General features: G+C 48.0%; 1 protein-coding gene across 1 annotated transcript in view; it reads right to left on the bottom strand.

Annotated features, from left to right (window-relative positions):
* SCTR (secretin receptor) overlaps positions 1–18,439 on the bottom strand; it is a 60,373-nt gene extending 41,934 nt beyond the window's left edge. Inside the window, exons 1-3 of the mRNA XM_046659850.1 lie at positions 18,374–18,439; positions 17,809–17,929; positions 3,200–3,409 (exon numbers count right to left, since the gene is read on the bottom strand). Coding sequence (XP_046515806.1) covers positions 3,200–3,409; positions 17,809–17,929; positions 18,374–18,439 — 397 coding nt within the window. The remainder of the gene's footprint in view (positions 1–3,199; positions 3,410–17,808; positions 17,930–18,373) is intronic.
* Positions 18,440–22,573: the final 4,134 nt, after the last annotated feature.

Below are 22,573 nucleotides of genomic sequence, written 5' to 3'. Positions count from 1 at the left end.
CTGGGCCCTGTACCCAGGGATCCTGATTGAATTGGTCTTGGGTGGGGCATGATATTGTGTTAAAGCTTTCCAGGCAATTCTAACATGATGGCAGGGCTGAGGGCCCTCATCCCATGATTCTCAAACTTCAGCTTGCGTGAGGATCATCCAGAAGGCTTGCTACAACACAGAGACCCACTGCCAGAGTCTCATAGAGTCTGAGAGTGTGCATCTCAAACAGGGTGAGGCTGGTGCTGTGTGTCTGGGACCACACACAGAGAACCACTGCCCCGGCCAGTGGAAGCGGCTACACCAGCGTCGCCACTGCATCTGTAGTAGGAATATTGTTGAGGATGTTGCTTTCCACATCACAGGGTTCCCTTTATGAGGCCCCTCCCTGCAGGAGAACCGGGTCCCAATGCAACGAGGAGCTGAACACATGGAAAACAACTAGTGCATATCTATCCGTATAGACATTGAATCTTGAAGCTGTTTCAAGATTCTTGACGCTGGATTTGTGGCCTATTTCTGGAAACACTTTGAAATGAATCAAAAAGATTACTGGGTGTCTTCAACGCAAAATGAGGTCCTGCCTAAGCACAGCCTTCTGGTTTGTCTCATTCCATGCGTCTCTGGCCTTTTATCATCTTTGAGCTATTTTGCAGCTCTACACTGTAGATAACTGATAGCGATGCAAATGATTCTTGTCCAAAGGCATGCAAATAGATTTTGTCCAATCGTATTTCATCTGGACAAAATTGTAATCGGCCCTATTTGTAAATTCATTTTAGCATTCTGCCTTGTATGTAAGGTGCTTTGAATTCTCCTATGAACTAGTGATAATATCTCAATGGTTCTCGCAGTAATTAAATAAAATATTTGGCAGGTATTCATTTTGTATTTGTACAATTTGCTTTTAAAAATTATTGCTTGGGGGCTGGCCCCGTGGCCGAGTGGTTAAGTTCCCGCGCTCCGCTGCAGGCGGCCCAGTGTTCTGTTGGTTCGAATCCCGGGCGCGGACATGGCACTGCTCATCAAACCATGCTGAGGCAGTATCCCACATGCCACAACTAGAAGGACCCACAGCAAAGAATATACAACTATGTACTGGGGGGCTTTGGGGAGAAAAAGGAAAAAAATAAACAATCTTAAAAAAAAACAAAATTATTGCTTAACATAATCACCCACCAATTCTCTCGAAGTTGATCCCATGGCAGGAAACCCAGGGAAACTGCTCCCTATGCCAGGCTTCTGGGGACCCATGCCAACTGGGAGGACATCACGAGGGGCAGGTGTGGAGGGGGCCGGAAGTAGAGCTGAGGTGACACCCATGAGGTGAGCAGTCACCCCCACTGAATCTGGGGAGCCCCGCACAGACCACTCCACCCCAGAGCCCACGGGCCTTCAGAAAGAGCTGGGATTCCCGAGTCCCACTAACCTCAGTTCCAATCCTGCCTCACCACGCACTAGCTGCCCTTGCACATTCCCTCATCTTTTCTGGGGGAAACAGACGCCCTTCTCCTGAGGTTGCCGAGAAGGCGAGGTCAAACCCCAGGTCCAGCTGGCACTCAGAGGTGCTGGGGCAGGGCAGCTCCCTTCCCCACTGCCCCCCAGGCCCTTCCTGTGCTGTCTTGGCCCAGGAGGGTGGGCCAGGCGGCATCCTCTGAATTGCAGGGCAAGTTTTAGCTCCTGGGACTGGGAGACGGGTCTGAAGGGGTCATTGGATTGTCCAGAAGGCAAATTCCCAGCTTTTGTAAAGAGCAAGAGTCTCTTTTGAGGCACGAATACAAGCAGGTTCAAAGCATCAATATCCTCCTTAACACCTGTGTCCCCTTTATAAATGAAGTTACCTGGTGACCTGTGCCACTTTAGAGGTTCTGGAGTACATCAGAATCACCTGGGAGCACGTGAACCATGCAGATCTCCAGGCCCCAAGAGATTCTAATTCAGTCCTTCTGAGAGCAGGATTCTGCATTGTCATTACTCCCTAGCGGTGCCGCTGTACGTGATCATTAGGCCTCGCTCTCAGACTCTCCACGCTGCACCTCCCTCCTGCCGGCACTGGAGGGCCCCTATTTCTGGGCTCAGACCTACCCTTGGCTCCCAGGAGAAAACCTGAGATGGTGAGACAGGCAGCCTCTCGAGGCCAGGGAAGGTCACTGCGGCCAGCACCTCTGCCTTGGTGCGTGGGTACAGACAGCTCCCCCACCCAGGGCAGAGAGCCCGCGAGAGCAGGAACCTGTCTGACTGCCCACTGCTGAAGGCCTGTGGCGAGATGGGCTGGGCATGGCGTAGGTACTCAACACACGTGCCAAACGAACAAACGAAGGGAGACAACAGAGCCTCTGGCTCCTGTACATTCCCTGCCACGCATCCCTTGTACACAGGCTTTCACCTCGACACCCACTTGACTTGTAAATTCCACGTTAAGGTCCTGGCCTTCCAGCCCCCACCTGGCGGCTCCGGTTGCATGTGGCGGGAATTGTCCTGTGCTTACACGCACAGCTCACTTAGTCTATAGCAGGGCTCCAGGGCACCTCTTTGACAAATGAAAGAATAAAGCAGTGAGGAGAAGTGAGCTCCTGGAGTCACGCAGCCAGGAAACGGAAGCAGAATGGAGAAGAGAGACCCTGGACACAGAGGGCAGGATCTGGATGGGGCTCCCACAAGAGAGTGAAAGCATCTGTGGGACCAAGGACCAGGTGTCCGTGTCCTTCGAGGAACGTGGGAGATGAGAAACACCCAGGGTATTCTGGAACATTCACCCCACCTCTCACAGTGAGCCCCGGAAGAGGAGGGACTCGAGCTGCTCTCCATCTTGAGCTCCCCGCAGAGCACCGGGCAGGGTTCCACCACCGTCCAGGCGCTCCTCATCCAGATTCCAGCTGTGGACACTGCCCACCAGGCCTGAGCAGGGTCTCCCGGAGCTCGTAGGCCCCCAGGTGACTCTGGCCTCCCCAGATGCCGTGGGATGATGCCGTGGTCCTGGGAGGGCCCTTACAGACAGCCCACCGTGCCCCTCCACTCAGAGCTGCTCCGGATCTGGGGTCTGGAGGATGAAGCTGGCCCGGTGTCTCTTTCCTCTACAGAAGTCTCGGTGTAGCGGCAGGATGCCTCATTCACGGCACAGCCTCCTCGCCAGCTGGGCCGGCATCCCTTATTTCGGAAGCAGTGGGGGCACTTCCCCACCATGGAAAAACACAGGAGCCTCTTTTCTCACTTTGGGAGAAAGGATTCAGGGCTGTGCTGGCCAGGTCAGCCAGGGCGCTGGCTGATGTCACCAGCTCATGAGGCAGGATGACCCATGTCCAGCTGGCCAGACAGATGGGGAGGATGCCAGGGCGTCTGGCAGTCTTCCTGACCTGGGTCATGTCAGGCTGGGCCAACAGGGACGCTGGCCTGGTGCTGGCAGAAGGCAGGGTGGCAGTCGCTGGTGGTGAGGGGTGAGGGGGAGAGAGGAGCAGGCTCCCCTCACAGTAAGGGGGGTCCCCCTGCATGGGGTTCACTGCACACCCTTCATATCAGTCATGTAGAGAAAGGCTGGGGAAGGGGCCAGCCAGGCCCCTGCTGGACATGCATCAGACACTGTGTGCCCATAAGGATCAGGTATGGTCAGTGCCCCACGGCAGGGATGAGGAACCAGGCTCCAAGAGGCAAAGTGACGTTTGCAGGGTGACAAGCTGATCCTGGTGGAGCTGAGATCCCACTAGCCTTCCCATTTCTCAGCCCAAGGAAGGGTCCCACCTGGCTGGCTGACCCCTGGTGGCTGCAGGCCTGGATGCTAACTCCACACGACATTGCTCAAGTCCTAAGCACTTGCGACACGGCCACCCGCTCCCAGCCTCGGCTTCACTGTCTGCACTGTTAGCTGGTCCACAGCACACGGCTCAGCTACAAGCATCCGGTCCCGACCCCAGCCTTCCCGGACCTCTTGCAGGGAGGGACACAGCACAGGACTCGGGTGGCTGTGGGATCCTGGTAGTTTTAGATCCAGAGCAGCAAAGCTCGCTGCCTGAGTTGGGGGTGATGGGACTCCAAGGAACTAAGGGATCAAGGAGCTTTGTAAACAGGGTTACAGTTCCTGAGCCACCAGGGAGGCTCCCCGCCTCTGGAAAGGCGGGGCTGAGAGCAACACAAATTAGCTGCTGTGGGCGCATGCAGGGCCAGGGCACGGCGAGGGGCATGCCTCCTACCCTTCTGCCATCTCTGATCGTCCCCTGCCACCACTGACTGCTTGGCTGGGGAGGATGAGGTGGAAGGCTGGGTAAACAAGAAAAGACAACATTAGATCACAAATACCACCTGGGGGCACAGGGGGTGCCAAGTACCCGTGGTCTAAGAGGACAGCATGGGACACTGGGTTGAGGAGGTGGTGTAGTGGAGATAGACGGAGCCTTGGACCCAGATCTACCTTGGGCATGCCACTTACCTCCATGAGCCTCAGTTTCCTCATCTATAAAATGGGCGTAGTAACATCCCTCAGGATTTTTGTGAGAATTAAACAATTTGTGTGTGCAGTGGAATATTTTCTGATCCATTAACCTTTGTTCTTTTTTTTCTTCTGGTATTTTTTTTCCCTTTCTCTGTCGTTCCTCCTAAGATTACTGGTTCATGGTTTCAGAGGAGGCCAGGAAAACTTATCTTCCAGGTTTGGGTTTCCAAAGGCCCCTGGGGGGATGAAGAATAATTCTGGAGCAAACAAAATGCTTGGGAGAGAACAGAAAGGGAGCAAGACTTCCCATAGACTGAGGAGACAGGAGGGGGAGTGATGAGCAGGATACAGAAGGTTCCAGAAAGAGACACGAGGACCTGCCACCCAGCCAGCCTGGATGGTGGGACAGCCCGGAGGAGAAATGCCTCTAGATGGGCAGAACCACAGACAGCCTTGCAGAGCCCAACGCCTCCTGGTGAAGCACAGAAGGGGCCATGTGGCCCGAGTCAGAGATCTCTCAGCCACCACTCTGTGGAACAAAGCTCAAGACCAGATGGGCTCCCCTGGGACACCGTTGTGCTATGTGAATCTCTGAACCCCTGGGCAAGTTGCAGGGAAGATCCAGAAACTACCAAGGCTTAGGTTTCTGCCATCCTAGGAAAATGGAGTTACAGTTATTGAAAATGGAGAAAGTTCTATTTTTCCCTCTGGAGTTCGTGGACAAATAGTGGTCTCCTTTACACTTGTGAAGCCCCAGAGAGACAGTCTGTAACATCAGCTCCGTCTGCCCTGTCCAGCCACCACATTACACCCCCCCCCCACCACCACTCGTGGAGAACTGGCCCCAGAGGCAGATCTGGTGGTGGGGAGGGGGCTGGAATAGGGGAAAGGTGATCTGCGAGGCAGGACAGCGCCTTGGGGATCTCTTAGATCCACGCCCCCAGCCCAGAGCCTGGTGTACAGCCTGCTAACAGCAAGTCTGCCCAGCGTTCACCCAGAGCAGAGCATCCATCCCCCAGTCCTTGATTTATATATAAATGAGCTCAGATGGCCTGACGATAACCTGAGACTATTTCGGGAGCAATGTGTCAGGCTGCAGTGACATGGGTGCAGGATCAAGCCAGGCCCCCCAGGGCCATGCTGGACTGCGCAGTGGGTCCTCCGTCCCTCTACGCCCCCTGCTAATGCGGATTACCAGGGAATCCAAGCGCCTCATGTCTTGCCCTGACCTGTCCTCTTCTAGCCTCTGCTTTGGCCAGTGTTAACTCTTTCCTCCTGCCTGGGCTGCCATATCCATCCCCAGACGCCTCCGTGACCCAGCTCACCTCCACTCACCCTTCCTCCTCTCCAAGTCCCACAGTAGCTCAGGAGGAGTTCCTGCACAGTAGCCGGCTTCCTGGCTTCATCACGCCTCCCTCTGCCTTTCTCAGCTCACTCGGCCCCATTCCTAGGCCATCCAAGGGGCAGCCTGGAGAGTTTCCTTGGCTTTGCTAATGACCTGACCTATAGCATTTAGGTCAAGGAAGTGATGATAGTGATGGCTGGACCACACACACAGGTGATCAGGCTCGGGTTAGAGGAACTGAAGTCCCAGGGTGGCAAAGTGTTTGAAAACAGCACAGGAGGAACGGCTGAAGAGTCTGGGCATGTTTCTCTTTGAACCAAGAAGCACAACCATTCCATGGGATGACTGTCTTGGGAATAGTGAGTTCCCCATCCCTGAAAGTATTCAAGCAGAGAGGACCATGGATTTAGGAGGCTGGGAAATGCTCCAGGCATTGAATGGAGGCTGCACTAGGTGAGATGAAGGACCCTTTGAACCTGAGGCTGAGCGCCGCTTCCCTGGAGCAGGCTGGCTCATCCCCCTCCAGGAGGCCGCTTGAGGTGAGCGCTGAGCACTGTGCGCCGAGCCCTCTCCTTCCAGGGACTGTGCCCCGCCCTGCAGAATCCTCCTCACCCTCCCCACGAACTCTTCCTCACCTGGCCTAACGCGCTTCCTTTCATGCCCCCTCACAGTAATTAGAGATTAATTGGCATTGACAGTCTCTCTTTTTTCTAATGCAAATCCTTTCTTGAGAGGGTTAGAAATTAGTCAGTCACAGCTCAGTCTGGATTGCAAACTAGAAAATGCTCAGGGTTCAGAGTCAAAAGATTTGGCCTGAGTCCTTTTTCAGCTCTGGGTGATTCTGGGTCTCTCAGAGCCTCAATTTCCTCATCTGTGAACTGGGGATAATAGTGGTACTTACTGCACAGTTTAAGAACTAAGAAAAAAAAAAGTCTCAAATGTTATACAAAGATAAGTTCCTTGTTTCTGAAAAATGAGCCCAGATCAGTTGTGCTGAGGAAAGGATGGGAGAAGTGAGCTGTGGGCAGGTTTGGGGGGGGTGGTCCGGGGCGGGGGGTGGGGGGGGAGGTGTTTGGTTACCGAGGACCATCAGGACCCAGAAGGGACCAGAAGGGGAGCTGGGAATGCCTGTTAGAGAAAACTGCGTTCGGCGCCAGCACATACATGTATGAAATATTGAGGCATGTGACAACACGGAGGACCCTTGGAAACATTGTGCTCGGTGGAAGAAGGCAGACACGAGAGGTCACATTTTGTATGATTCTACTTACAGGAAAAGTCCAGAGTTGGTAAATCCATAGAAACGGAAGGAAATTAGTGGATCCAGGGCAGGGTCGAGACGGGAGGATAAGAGTGATTACTTCGTGGGTGCGGGGTTTTATTTTGGGGTGATGAAAATGTTCTGGAACTAGATAGAGGTGGTGGTTGCATAGCATGGAGGATGGAGCAAACACCACTGAATTGTTCACTCTAAAATTGTTAATATCATGTGAAATACATCTCAATTAAAAAAAAGCCCCCCCCCCCCCAATAAAAGGAAGCCAGCCCGTTCCCTCCTGCCCACCTTCTTCAGGAGTGGGCTACGAGCCAGCAGAGACAAGGAGAAAAAGGGCAAGGCATGTACCCATTTTGAAGGCAAGGACACTAAGGACAAGAGAGGCTCGGCGTCTTGCTCAAGATCACATAGCCCCTAAGTGACAGAGCAGCGCACAGGCCAGGTCTGCGTGGCTGCCAAGCCCACACCTTTCCTGCACCACGCCATTCTCTCTGGAACATTCTTCCCTAGGGAGAGCCAGCACCCTTCCACCAGCCAGCTCTGAGGAGGCATCAGCTTCTGTCAACGGAGCAATAAATAGCCTGGGAGAGCAGGCCCCGCAGCTATTAGGGTGACCCTCAAGTGCTCCCACAGACAGCTGGGAAGGCCTTGGCCGCCCAACCCGAATAGCTGAAGAGTTAATTTTTCATTTATGAGAAGTGTGCTGGGCTTGGTGACAGCTCTGTGAGTGGCGTTTCCTGTGACTTGTCGGGTGTTCAAACATTAACCACCCCCCCAGGGAGGACTCGGCAGCTTAACCATTAACCCCTCACCCCCAGCGGAGTCCCGCTGGCCCCTCTCCGCCTGGGGTGTCAGGATAGATCCATGTTGGGGACAGAGGGCCTGTGCGCCGGTGGGCCTTGGTGGCCTGGGGAATTCAGGAGTCACGCTCCTCAGGGGAGCTGCGATGACCAGCAGGGCCTGGGCCTGAGTCCCGGGGCTGGGCCTGCATCCAGGTGGCCTCAGCCTCAGCCTGATTCTGACGGGGACACGACAGGCTGAGCCCACCAGCTACAGCTCTACCCCTCTGCCATTTCTGCTCCCTTTTCAGTCTTTGAGGGAACCGTCCCCCACAGCCACCACATCCATTCGAAACTCTGCCATGAATCTTTTGGCTGGTCTTTCTCAACCTCTCAGAAGAGCGAGCCTGAGGATTTTTCCAGCAGGCGAGGTCCTGGGACATCTTCTGCCTTAGGGGCTTTTAAACCAGATTTTCAAAGCAACGGACCCCTTTTCCTAAATGAAAAATGCAGAAGGCCAATATGCAAAGAGACCCAAGTGGCCTGAGCCATTGGTGGCAGGGGCAGGGCCAGCCTGGCCACCCTTTCACCCACCTGCCTGGTCCTCTTGGGTTCTGCCGCCAGGGCCTTGCCAAACACAAAATATTTGCCAAACATTTGCAAATACTGCAAACCCAGTGCAGCCCTTTTCTCACTGGAAGACAGTGTGGTCCAGAAGAGGGGGGTGTGACCTGGCCTTACCCGGTCTCCCCTCTCTCCCTCAGGGAGCGGGAGGCAGAACCCGGGCAGGAGTCCCTAAAGAGCTTCCCCAGCCCTGGAGGCACAATTAGGACCACATGGGGGCCTCAGGGAAAGAAGATGACCAGACCTGCTCCAGATCAGTCCACCAGGGACCCGGGTACCAGCCTCCTCGACTACTGCAATGTAAGGTCGGCCTGGACAGGGTGACTGGGCAGGGTCCAGGGCGAGGAGCCCCGGGGCCGGGGCTGAGCATGCGGTGGGCAGAGGGCCCAAGGGGCGCCCGCCCAGCCACTGCAGAGGCCAGCCCTGCGGCGCCACGGGGCGGGGGCAGAGGCCCCGGGAGAGGCTCCCCGCCACGCTGAGATCCCCGCCCTCACGGGCTCCCAACAATGTCATGAGGTCGTAAGGTTATCATCCCCATCTTAAAGTGGGCGTGAGCAGCGAATCCCCTCGCCCGGGACCGCAGAGAGGCAGCAGCGGCGCTGAGATGGGCCCCGGCGCCCCTGCCCGGCAGCCCGGCCTCAGCGCGCGCTCAGCCCCGGATCCGCTGGGGAGCGGCCTGGCGGCGCAGCGCCCTCTACTGTCCTCCCGGCAGCAAATCTAGCCCGCACCGTGCGAGCCCCACAGCAAAGTCGGGACCCCAGACGCTGAGCGGGAGGCCCTAGCCAACGGGGTCCCCGAAGGCCTGCAATGGCCAGGCTGAGCCGCTCCCTGCTCCTGGAGGACCCAGGAGGGCGAGGGGCTCGCCTCACGGCTCCCAGGTCAGAGCAGCCCTCCCTGGGGACATGGGCTACACCTCATCTAGTTTGCGACAAGTTGGGCAAGCTGGGAGCCATCCACGTCCTCTGTGGGGACCTCCGCTACCTCAAAGGCTCTGCCTCACCTCCTCTCTCTCCTTGGGGCCAGCTCTCTTGTTTTCTCCTCTCTCCCTGCTCTTGGTCAAGTATCTGCACTCACTCATTCACTTAGGAAGTCATTCAACAAACACATACACTGAATACTCAGTGGGTGCAGACCCTGTGTCACGCACTGAGGAGAAGAGGAAAGTGTCACAGTCCCTGCTTATGCTGAGGTGAGGACAGTCCAGCAAACACGGCTCAACGATGCTGAGCAGAAATGCGAGAAGGAGAGAAATGGAGGGCACTGCAGGGGTCAGGGTGGCCAGCACAACCAGCAGAGCCATGGGCTTTCAGGAAATCATTCCTGGAGGAGTCTAAAAAGGAGACTGGTTGGCAGAGTGAAGAAGAGGGAATAGTGTTGTAGCAGAGGGATCAGCATGTGCAAAGGTTCAGAGCATGAGAGAAACGGACACAGTCAGGAAATTGTAAACAATTGGGTTGAGCCAAGTGGAAATATTTAGGGTAGAGGCGTGGACAATGGCCAAGACAGGTGCTGGAATTCACCCGGAACCAATGGAGAGCAATGGGACATTTTAAACACATCAGATGCTAATATTTAAAATAGCTGTCTCTTCCTTCTCGGTGTGAACTGAAGTTCACCTTCATCTCTCCGAGAGGCTGGGTGTTCTAGACCTTGTCTCTCAGGGCTAAATGAAAGCCCCACGCCCTGTCACTGGAATTTTAGGCATTCAGCTTGGGGACAGGCAGGCAGAGGGCAGCTATTAACTCTGCAACACCCGAGGCTGGCCTTGTCGGTGCCTCACTCTCTGCTGTTCCAGACACAGTTTCTGGGGTAGAAGGAGGGCTCAGGAAATCAAGAGGCTCAGGCTCCATGGTGCCTACAGGGAACGCAAGACCACGGTCTGGCTCCCCACAAGCAGGTTTCATAGCCAGTAAAGGGAAAGGAAGGGCTCGAACTATGCAAGACAGTCATCCTGTCCCCGTCCCCCGTGCAGGGGATGGTGAACTGGCAACAGCACATTGCATCATCTAAACTGCTTGGCCTCTGCTGCCGCCGACACCCTGATTTTCCTCCCGCCTCTGGCTGTTCCTGATGAGGAGTGCTGGGCATCTCCAGGCCCACTCCTGGGCATCTCCTCTTCCTCTCCCACCGCATCCCCTAGAGCATCCTGAGCCTCACTGCCACCTGTCCAGAAGTTTATCCCCAGCCCTGGCCCCTCCTCTGCATTCTCAGGTCTACACAGCTAAAACTCAACTCGTGATCTTTGCCTCTTCTCCCCCAAATACCTGGTCTTCCTTCACTTCTTCCTCCAGTCACTCAGGTCGAACACTTGGGGGTCATCCTGGACATGCCCTCTCCCACCTGGCCCCTGAGCCAATTCATCCCCTTGTCCTGTGAGTGTTGCCACCTAAATAGCCTTTCCAAGTGTCCACCCCTCCACCTGAGGCCCCTCTGGAGCAGACCCTGCCGTGTCTCCTTGGTTTTCGTCTTTTCTGCACACGCCAACCTCACTCTCAAACATTGGCCCCTGAATGCTTTGTCTGGGCCTTTCTCCAGCCATCGGAGCCCACTGTGCCCCCAAGCACAGCAGGCTGGAAGTGCAAGGGAATCAATGTTCCCTCCCCAGAAGCAGCCCCAGGCTCTGACTGATGGAGACAAATACTCCAGCTCCTTGGCCACTTTGCAGTGCTTGTTCTCTTGGGCTCCTGAAGTTCCCCAGGGGGACAAAGCTCCCATTGCCCCTGATTAGCTTCCCAAATGCATACTAATCTTTCCTGGAATCACCTGCAAATAAACTACTTGCATTTGAATCCTTGTCCCAGGGCCTGCTTCTGGGGAACCCAAATGAGGACATCGTCTCTAGTCCCAATGACCATTACCTCTTGCCCAAACCGCCAGCCTCCCAACAGGCCTCTCTGAACTTACTCTTCTTCTGCAATCCGCCTTCCACACTGTGGCAAAGATGATCTTTTCATAACGCAGACGATCCCATTAGTCCCCTCGTAAGACTCTCCAGGGCTTCGCACACCCCCTCAGGATGAGGAGGAAAATCCTCCGTGTGGCCTCTGAGGTCCTCGGGCCTGTGACCCCGCTGCCTCAAGAGCGCGTCCTGCAGCAGGCTCCCTCTCGACTCGACTCTAGGCTGTGTTCTGGCCACAGTTCCTCAAATGCACCATGGCCCCCTCCTGCCACAGGGGTGCCCCACTGTTCTCTCTGGAAACGCTCTTTCTCCTTCTCTTTGCCTAATAACCATTATGCATCCTCAGATCCCGGCTGAAACATCACTTCTTCAGGAAAGCCTTCCCGGAGTTGCAGACTGGTCAAGAGCCCTCACTGCCTACTTACACAGAGCCACATACTGCACTCTACTTAGCTCATTGCCGTCTTACATCAACTCGTGAGTATTTCATCAACGTCTCTCTCCACGAACAGTTTTAATGGCTGTGGCAGAGACTGTCTATTGCCCGTTCCCCTCTTCTTTCTCATTAACAGAACATGATTTTGTTCAAGGTGGCCACGTGCACAGCTAAAAATCTCCATCTCCAGCCTCAGTTGTAGCCGGGGGGTTGGGAAGGCCATGGAGTCCAGTTCTGGCCAATGAAGTGTGAGCAGAAGTCACCTGGAGAGATTTAGGAAAGTTTGGCTTCCCGATACTTCTCACCCTTCCTTCTTGTGGCTTTCTTCTTCTTCCTGTCAGAAGCACAGGTACTGTCCTCTCCTCCCGGGAGGGGCAGCAGCCTTCTTACCACCATGAGGCAGACACCAGGAAGCAGAAAGAAGGAACATGGAATCTGATGACATCCTGGAACTTTGCACCAGTTCTGGACTTTTTGTAACGTGCAAACCGACTCCTATCGGACGAAGCTGGAGTACCAAGCTTCTGCCGCGTGCAGCAAAGTACATGCCTAAGTGATAAGAGAGGGCTCCACGTTCCTTATCTTCCCACCATCATATCCCTTATTCTCACCATTCTCACCTCGTAACAGTAAGTGCTAAATAGTTTTTGAACGAGTGTTTTTAATATCACACCAGCTCCATAAAATAAATGTGGAAACTGAGGCCCCGAGACATTAAAAACTTGTTCAAGATCTTGTTCAAAATCCCAATGGCATTATTTGCAGAAATAGAAAACTTTCATCCTAAAATTCATGTGGAATCTCAAGGGACCTAGAATAGCCAAAATAATCTAGACACAGTCTGTCTAATTCACAAGCCTGGGCCTCTCCTCTCTTCTCCCTTTTTCTTTCTTTCTTTTTAAAAACTGAGGTAAAATTCACATGAAAGGGGGTGAGGCTGCCTCGCAGTTTCAGCTCACAACGTATTCTGTCACCACTGCCACTACTGGTCAGACGGTTGTCTTCACAGAGCTGCTGAAGCAGGACAGGCAGGAGAGGGCCTCGGCAGAGGCAGGTGAGAGGAGGGAAGAAGCCGGCAGGCATAGCAGCTCTGGCGGAGGCTGAGCTCCTGGGAGTGTCGGCGCAGCCCCGTGGGTGGTGTGGGAGAGGAGTCACCGGCCTGGCCATGGTAGACAATGAGAAACTGGACAACCAACAGCTTGAGAATTTCAAGAATAAGAGCCATGCTTTAGAGAGAAAAGAGTATTGCAAAAGGATGTGCATGGCCTGTACACCCGCAAGCTATATAACCTAGGTGAAACGGATAAATTCCTAGAAACACACACCTACCAAGATGGAAATATGAACTAACAGAAAATCTGATCAGACCTCTAACTAGCAAGGAAACTGAATTGGTAATAAAAAAATCTCCCAACAAAGAAAAACCCAGGACCAGATGGCTTCACTGATGAATTCTACCAACATTTACAGAAGAATTAATCCCAATTCTCCTCAAATTCTTCCGAAAACCTGAAGGAGGGAAGACTTCCAAAATCATTCTATGAGGCCAGCATTACCCTGACAGCAAAGCCAGACAAAGACACTACAAGAAAAGGAAATTATAGACAATATCCCTGATGAATAGTGAAGCAAAAATCCGCAAAAAAATACTAACAAATGGAATTGAACAGCACATTAAAAGGATTATACGCCATGACCAAGTGGGATTTACTCCTGCAGTGCAAGGATAGATTAACACACAAAAATTTCAGCATACGAAAATTGATCAAGGTAATACCCCACATTAAAGAATGAAGGACAAAACCCATATGATCATCTCAATTGAAGCATAAAAACATTAGACAAGATTCAATACCCATTCATGATAAAAACATTCAACAAACTAAGAATAGAAGGAAACTATCTCAACATAATAAAGGCCATGTATGAAAAGCCCACAGCAAACATCATACTCAATGGTGAAAGACTGAACAGTTTTCTTGTAAGATCAGGAATAGGACAAGGAAGCCCACATTCATCGCTTGTATTCAGCATGGTATTGGAAGTCCTAGCCATAGCAATCAGGCAAGAAAAGGAAATAAAAGGCATTCAAATTGGAAGGGAAGAAGTAAGTTTCTCTGTTCACAGACAACATGATCTTAAATGTAGAAAACCCTAAAGATTCCACTAACAAACGGACTCAGCAAAGTTGCAGGATAGATACAAAGTCAACACATAAAATTAGTTGCACTCCAATGCACTAATGAGGAACAACCTGAAAAGGAAATTGAGACAAATCCACTTATAATGGCACAGAAGAGAATAAAATACTTAGGTATAAACCTAACCAACAAGGAGAGAGACTTGCGCGCTGAAGACTACAAACTGTTGCTGAAAGTAATCAAAGAAGACACAAATAAATGGAAAGGCATCCTGTGTTCACGGATTGGAGGACGCAATATTGTTATAATGTCAGTACTACCCAGAGCAATCTACAGATTTATTTGCAATCTCTATCAAAATCCCAATGGCATTATTTGCAGAAATAGAAAACTTTCATCCTAAAATTCATGTGGAATCTCAAGGGACCTAGAATAGCCAAAATAATCTCAAAAAAGAATAAAATTGGGGTCTCAAGCTTCCTGATTTCAAAACTTATTACAAAGCTACAGTAATCAAAACAGTGTGATACTGGCATAAGGATAGATATATAGACCAATGGAATAGAATAAAGAGCCCAGAAATAAACCCTCACCTATATGGTCAGATGATTTTTGACAAGGGTGCCAAGACTGTTCAATGGGAAAAAGATCGTTTTCCAGCAAATGATGTTGGGAAAATTGGATATTCGCATGCAAAAGAATGAAGTTGGACTCTCACCTTCTACCATATCTAACAATTAAAGACCTAAACATACAAGCTAAAACGATAAAATTCTCAAAGGAAAACATAAGGGGAGAGCTTCAGGGGATTGGATTTGGCAATGGTTTCTTGATTCTGACACCAAAAGCACAGACAACAAAAGTGAAAATAGATACACTGGACTACATCAGATTTAAAAACTTCTGTGCATCAGAGGACACCATCAACAGAGTAAAACGGCAATCTACAGAATGGGAGAAATTATTTGCAAATCATATATCTGACAAGGACTTAACATCCAGAACAATAAAGAGCTCCTAAAACTCAACAACAAACAACCCTATTTAAAGAACTCCAACAACTCAAAAACAAACAACTCTATTTAAAAATGGGCAAAGGACTTGAATAGACATTTCTTCAAAGAAGATATACAAATGGCCAACAAACACGTGAAAAAAATGCTCCACATCACCAGTCATTAAGGAAATGCAGATCAAAACCACAAGGAGATATCACCTTACACCCTTTAAGATGGCTACTATCAAAAAACAAAGGAAGAAAGAAACAGAAAATTACAAGTGTTGGTGGAGATGTGGAGAAATCGGAGCCCTTGTGAGAATGTAAAATGGTGCAGCCGCTGTGGAAAACAGTATGGTGGTTCCTCAAAAAACTGAAAATACAATTACCATATGATCCAGCAACTCTACTTCTGGGCATACACCCAAAGGAATGGAAAGCAGGGTCTCAAAGAGATATTTGTACACCCATGTTCACAATAGAATACCAATATTCACAATAGCCAAGAGGTGGAAGCAACCCATCCACGGATGAATAGATAAAGAAAATGTAGTGTACACATGCAATTCAGTGTTATGAAGGGAAATCTTGCCATGTGTTACAACATGGATGAATGGATACACAAAGTGTAGTAGAATATTATTCAGCCTTAAAGAGGAAAGTCTGACACGTGCGAAATGGACGAACCTTGAGAATGTTAGGCTAAGCGAAATAAGCCAATCACAGAAAGACAAATACTGTATGGCTCCACTTACATGAGGTACCTAGAATAGTCAAATTCATAAAAACAGAAAGGAGAATGGAGATTTCCACGGGGGAGGGGAGGGGAACAAGGGGGTTGTTGTTAATGGGTACAGAGTTTCAGCTTGGCAAGATGAAAAAAGTTCTGGAGACTGGACGCACAGCAATGTGAACATACTTAACACCATGTACTGTACATTTGGAAATGGTTAAGATGGGAAATTTTATGTGTATTTTACCACAATTAAAAAGAAAACAAAATGAAGCGCTGACAACACCACACGCTGGCGAGGATGTGGAGCCACAGGAGCTCTCGTTCGCGGCTGGGGGGGACCAAAGTGGCGCACCCACTCTGGAAGACAGTGTGGTGGTTTCCTACAAAACTTGACATGCTCTTACCATTCGGGCCGGTAACTGTGCTCTTTGGTATTTATCCAAATTAGTTGAAAACTTATGTCCACATGGAGCAGCTTTATTTACAATTGCCAAAACTTGGAAGCAACCGAGATGTCCTTCAGAAAGTGAATGGATAAATAAACTGCGGTACATCAGACAATGGAGTATCGTTCAGCACATGCAGAAGAAATGAGCTGTTGAGCCATGAAAAGACATGGAGGAAACTGTAAATGTCTATTTCTAGGCTCTTTCCCCTTGTTTTCCTCTGTGCTCCACCTGTTCCTCAGGGCAGAGAAGTACTCTGTGTGATAATATAATGGTGGGTACATGTCATTATACATTGGTCAAAACCCACAGGATGTACACATCAAAAGTGACCCTAAAGTAAACTATGGGCTTTGGGTGATGATGTGTCACTGCAGGTTCATCAGTTGTAACAAATGTCCCACTCTGGAGGGGGATGTTGATCGTGGGGGAGGCTGTGTCTTTGTGGGGGAGCGGGGAGTGTATGGGAACTCTGTACTTTTTACTCAATTTTGCAGTGAGTTTTTCTAAAAAGTAAAGTCTATTTAGAAAATTCATATAACACAAAATTAACCATTAGTCATTTTAAAGTGTGCAATTCAGTGGCATTTGGTACACTCACAGTATTGTGCAGCCATCACCTCTATCTAGTGCTAAGACATTTTCACCACTACCAAGAGGAAACCCCTGTGCAGTCACTCCCCATTCCCCTACCACTCAGCCCCGAGAACTACTAGTCTAATTTCAGTCTGTGTATTTGCTGGACATTTCATATAGATGGAATCATGCAATACATGGCCTTTTGTAACTGGCTTCTTTCACTTAACATGTTTTCAAGATTCATCCATGTTGTAGCATGTATCAGTACTCCATTCCTTTTTAAGACTGAATAATGGTCCATTGTATGTACATAGTACCACATTTTGATTATCCATTCATCCACTGTCAGACACTTGAGTTGTTTCCACCTCTTGGCTATTGTGACTAGAGCAGCTACGAACATGCGTGGACAAGTCTTTGTTCGAAGACCTGTAACAGATTCCTCTCTTAATGCTACACCGCTCCTTACCTTTAGATGAGGGAAAGCAAAGAAAATAAGCTAAGGAAAGGCATAGAAATAAAATTAACATTTAAATATTAATTAATAATTTTAAAATCTCGATTAATGATAATTAATATTTAAATTAATATTTGAGAAACCCCTGTATTTAACATACTTTATCTCATGTATCATTATAATGCTGAAGTAGACATTATCACCTCCATTTCATAGATCAGGAGGCCGAAGGTCAGAAGGTGAAATAATTTTTCCACAGTCACCAGCCTGTAAGGGTCAGCCAGCATCAGACCCCAGGTTTTTCTGACCCCATGCTGCCTTTCCCACTACCTCATTCATCAAACTGGCAGTGGAGGTGAAAGAACGAACGAGAGGTACACGGCCTTCACAAGTAATTCTCCCCTTGGTGAAGTCATCATGTAGTGTGGTGCCTCAGGCTAATGGTACAAACATCCTGGCTGTATCCACAAGCCCAGAAAAACAAAGAGTTGTGATGGCTTTTTGGGTGTGTGCAGACCGCTCATCAGGATCACTCTAGACCCTTCCCCCAGCTGATTATCTGAATGAATACAGCTGGTCCAGCCCCCGACATCCCCATCCTGGCCTAGACAACAAGCTTCCCCCGACCCACAGGGACTGGACATGATCCATGTCCAAGAGTGGACTAAGGTGAGCCACGTACCTGGGGTTGGCTGCTCCACGCCCAGGTCTCCTGTCCTGTCTTTGGAGAGTTCCTGCTGGCACTGCTCCCGTTCCTCCCGCAGCACCCGCAACACGTCACACAGTCGGGGGAGGGCTCCGACCTGCAGGTCCAAAACCAAGAATGCCCATCATTGTCACTAACTCGATTCTACCACATGAGGACTTCCTGTGAGCAGGAATGGGGCTGGACCATGGGCATTCAAATGAGGAAGGCAAAGCCGCTGCCTGCAAGGAGCTGCTAATCCGCAGCGAGGTGGACGCAGCCACTCCTGGGAGAGAATTCACAACACAGCTGGGACAGCTGGGACACTTACACAATCTGTGGCTTGTCTACTGCAACTCTTGTTCTTAAGGTTATCGAGGCTCCTGAGTCCAAGGAGCAGTTTGCTTTCTGGGCACCTTACTGTTAGTCTGTAAGACTTCATTTATTCCACTCCAACAGTGCTTATTTCTCAGGTTTCGTGAGCTTAGTTTGGTTCAGACAAGGTCTTTGAAACCTGCCCATAACCATCTCTCTGTCCGACGGAAGAGAGCATCCATCCCACCCAGACGAAGAGCAATGGCTGGGAGGAGCTGGACAGGAGGGTGGAGGGAGTAGATTTCCAGAGCATGGCTCCATTATTTCATCTGTGCCAGAGACTTGATAAATACATGAGTGAATGAATGAATGAGCAACTGCACACATCAATGAATTGGACCCTTTACTTTTTACAGAGTATGGAATTTTAATATTTTACAGAGTCTTTTCATGTACATTAACTTATCCAATTCTCAAAATAACCCTGTAATGAGAGAAAGAAAAGGAAAGTGAGGCCCAGGGTGGTTAGAGGATGTAACCCAGGTCGTAAACCCAGGACTCCAATTTCAGAAACCAGTCTTCTGAGAGGTCAAAAACTCGGTTTTATATTGTTTTTTCAACCTTACATTAATGCTTTGTAAATGGAAATTCGAACATAATGGAGCAGGAGAAGTCCCCAGGGACAAGGCCATACTCCAAAATGGCCCAAGTAAACAAAAGCTCTGGGCCACAGCTAAGGTATTCAAATGATTCCAAAGGCAAACATAAATTGTGTCCTGATGATCTGCTATTGGGGATCGTCCATGTCTTACCACCCTTCGCTAAAGTAGTCAGAAAGGATCTGTTCTTCTCCCATCACTACCTCACACCAACTGGCTGGGTTTGTGGTCCCCACGAGACATACACATCACCTCCCCTGGCCCAGAACCTGTGATCAGCCACAACAGAGCTGCTGCAGAAATGCCTGCACCCATCCAGCTCTAAGATTTTATATATATATAATATAATGTAATATATAATATAAAATAATATAATATATAATATAGTATATATAATATATAATGACAAGGGCATGTTGACAGTTAAAAGGGTGAGAAAAGATATATTATGCAAACGTTAATTAAAGAAAGCAGGAGTGGCTGTATTAATGTAAGATAAAGAAGACTGTAGAGCAAAAACAATGACCAGAGACAGAGAGAGTCATTACATAATGGTGAAAGGAACAATCCCTCAAAAAGATATCGTAATCCTAAATGTGTATGCACCAAACCCAAAGCTGTGAAACACATGAAGCAAAAACTGATAGAACTGAAAGGAGAAATAGATCTACAATACAGTTGGAGACATCACACCCCTCTCTCAACAATTGATAGAACAGCTAGACACCTGAAAACCAGCAAGGATCTAGAACAACACTATCAACAAACAATCCAATCAACATTTATAGAACACCTCATCCAACAACAGCAGAACATACATTTTTATCAAGTGCCCATGGAACATATACCAAAAAGACCATATTCTAGGCTATACACAAACTACAAATTAAAAAAAAACCTGACATCATACAGAATATGTTCTCTGACTGGAATGGAATAAAACTAAAAGTAAATAACAGAAACATAACAGGAAAATCTCAAAATACTTGGAAACTAAGCAACATACTTCTAAACAATCCATGAGTTCAATTTTTGAAAATCAATCAATGTAATCTACCATATTAACAGGTAAAGAAGAAAAACTACATGATCACATCAATCAACGCAGAAAAAGTATCTGACAAAATTCAACATCCATGACAAAAACTCTCAGAAAAATAGGAACAGAGTAGAACTTCCTCAACTTGATAAAGAGCATCCACAAAAAACCTATAGCTAAATTATACTTAATGTTGAAAGACTGAATGCTTTCTCCCTAACAATGGGAATGAGGCAAGGATGTCGACTCTCACCATTCATATTCAAAATAGTACTGGAAGTCCTGGCTAGTGCAATAAGACAAGAAAAGGAAAACACAGGCATACAGATCAGAAAGGGGGAATATCTATCTGCAGATGACATGATTGTCTATGTAGAAACTCCCAAGAAATCTACAAAAAAGTTTCCTACTACTGAGTTCAGCAAGATCTTAGGATATAAGCTAAACATATACAAATAAATTGTATTTCTATACACTAGCAAGGAACACATGGACACCAAATTAAAGATCACTTACAATCAATTAAAATAAAGGAAAAATAGGTGTAAGTCTAACAAAACATGTATAGGACTCGTATGCTGAAAACTGCAAAATCCTGATGAAAGAAACCAAAGACGTTCTAAATAAATGGAGAAATATATCATATTCACGGACTAGAAGACTCAGCACAGTAAAGATATCAGTTCTCCCAAAACTGATACACAGGTTTGACACAATTCCTATCAAAATCCCAACAAGCTTTTCGGAGATATAGACAAAATTATTTTAAAATTTATATGGAAAAGCAAAAGAAAAAGAGTAGTTGAAACCTTTTTTTAGAAATAAAATATTTATTCATAATTGCTAAAATTTGAAATCAACCTCTTATTCAATTGGCCAGTGGATAAACAAACTGTGGTAAATCCATAATGGGAATACTATTCAATGATAAAAAAATCCATAATTGGAATATTATTCCATGATAAAAAAGCTATTAAGTCATGAAAAGACATAGTAGAACCTTAAATACATACTGCTAAGTGAAAGAAACCAATCTGAGGAGGGTACACACCGTATGATTCCAACCATATGACAACCTGGGAAAGGCTAAACTATGGAGACGCTAAAAGATCGGTGTTGCCAGGGGTTCAGGGGAGGGAGGAGGGCGCGAGGGATGAACAGGGAGAACACAGGGGATTTCTAGGACAGTGAGCCTATTCTGCACGATACTGTAATAAGGGATACATTGTTTGCTATACATTTGTCAAAACCCATAGAATTTACAACACAAAGACTGAACCCTAATTTAAACTATAGACTTTAGTTAGTGTTTCAATACTAGCTCATCAATTGTAACAAACATACCACATTAATGCAAGACATTAACAATAGCAGACATTGGAGCGGAGGGGTTAAGCGGGTAAAGGGGAATTTTTTGTACTTTTTGTTCAATTTTTCTTAAACCTAAATCCACTCAACAAAATAAATTGTATTAACTTAAAAAAATTAAGTGGGAGGAATCAGTTTACCTAATTTTAAGACTCATTATATAGCTACAGTAATCGAAATAGTGTGGTATTGGTAGACGAGTTGCAATGGTGCTGGAGCAACAGGACATCTACATAGAACAAAACAAACCTTGAGCTAAGTCTTACACCTTACACAAAAATTGCCTCAAATTGATCGTGGACTTCAATGCAAAACATTAAATTAAAACTTTTAGAAAAAAGCATAGCAGAAAATCTTCAAGATGTAGAGCAAGGCAAAGGTTTCTTATACTTGACACCAGAAGCATGATCCATGAAAAGAAAAGTTGATAAATTGGATTTCAGAAAAATTAAACATTTTTGCTCCATGAAAAGCCGTGTTAAGAGGATGAAAAGACAAGCCACAGACTGGGAGAAAATATTTGCAATCCACATAACTGAGAGAGGACTAATATCTAGAACATATAAAGAACATTCAAAATTCAATAGTAAACAAAAATCTAATTAGAACATAGGCAAAGGCATGAAGAGACATTTCACAGAAGAAGATATATGGAGGCAAATACGCATGTGAAAAGATGTTCAACTTAATGAGCTATTAGGTAAATGCAAATTGAAACCACAATGTGATATCGCTACATGCCTGTCAGAATAGCTAAAACAAAAAATAACGGTAAGTTTGTGGAGACAAGAGACCACTCACATGCTGCTGGTGGGAATGGGGAAAGGGAAAACCACTCCGGAAGGCAGGTTGGCAGGGCCTTAAGAAAAGCCACACATGCAACTATTCTATGACCCAATAATTGTGCTCCTGGGCTTTTATCTCAGAGAAAGGAAAACTAATATGCATGCAAAAACTGCACACAAACATTTATAGCAGTTTTATCCATAACAGCCCCAAGCTGACACAATCCAGATGTCTTTCAATGGTAAATGGTTAAACAAACTATGGTACACCCATACTATGGAATTCCACTTAGCAGTAAAAAGGAACAAACTGTTGATACATGTACCGACCTGATGAATCTCCAGAGACGTATGCTGAAGGAAAAAAGCCAATCCCCAAAGGTTACAGACTATAGGATTCCATTTATATAACATTTTTGAAATGACAAAATTATAGAAATGGAGAACATGTTAGCGGTTGTCAGGAATTAAGGAAGAGGTGGGAGTGGGAGGGAAGTGGGTAGCATCCGTGGGGTAATAGGAATGTTCAGTACGTTGCCCGTATCACTGTCAATATCGTGGCTGATCAATCAAACCCCAGCTCATTTGCAAACACT

Source organism: Equus quagga, chromosome 4 (genome assembly GCF_021613505.1).
Source record: "Equus quagga isolate Etosha38 chromosome 4, UCLA_HA_Equagga_1.0, whole genome shotgun sequence".
Lineage (NCBI taxonomy): Eukaryota > Metazoa > Chordata > Mammalia > Perissodactyla > Equidae > Equus > Equus quagga.
The sequence above is the reverse complement of the archived record's forward strand: the minus strand, read 5'-3'. Positions and strand labels throughout refer to the sequence as shown.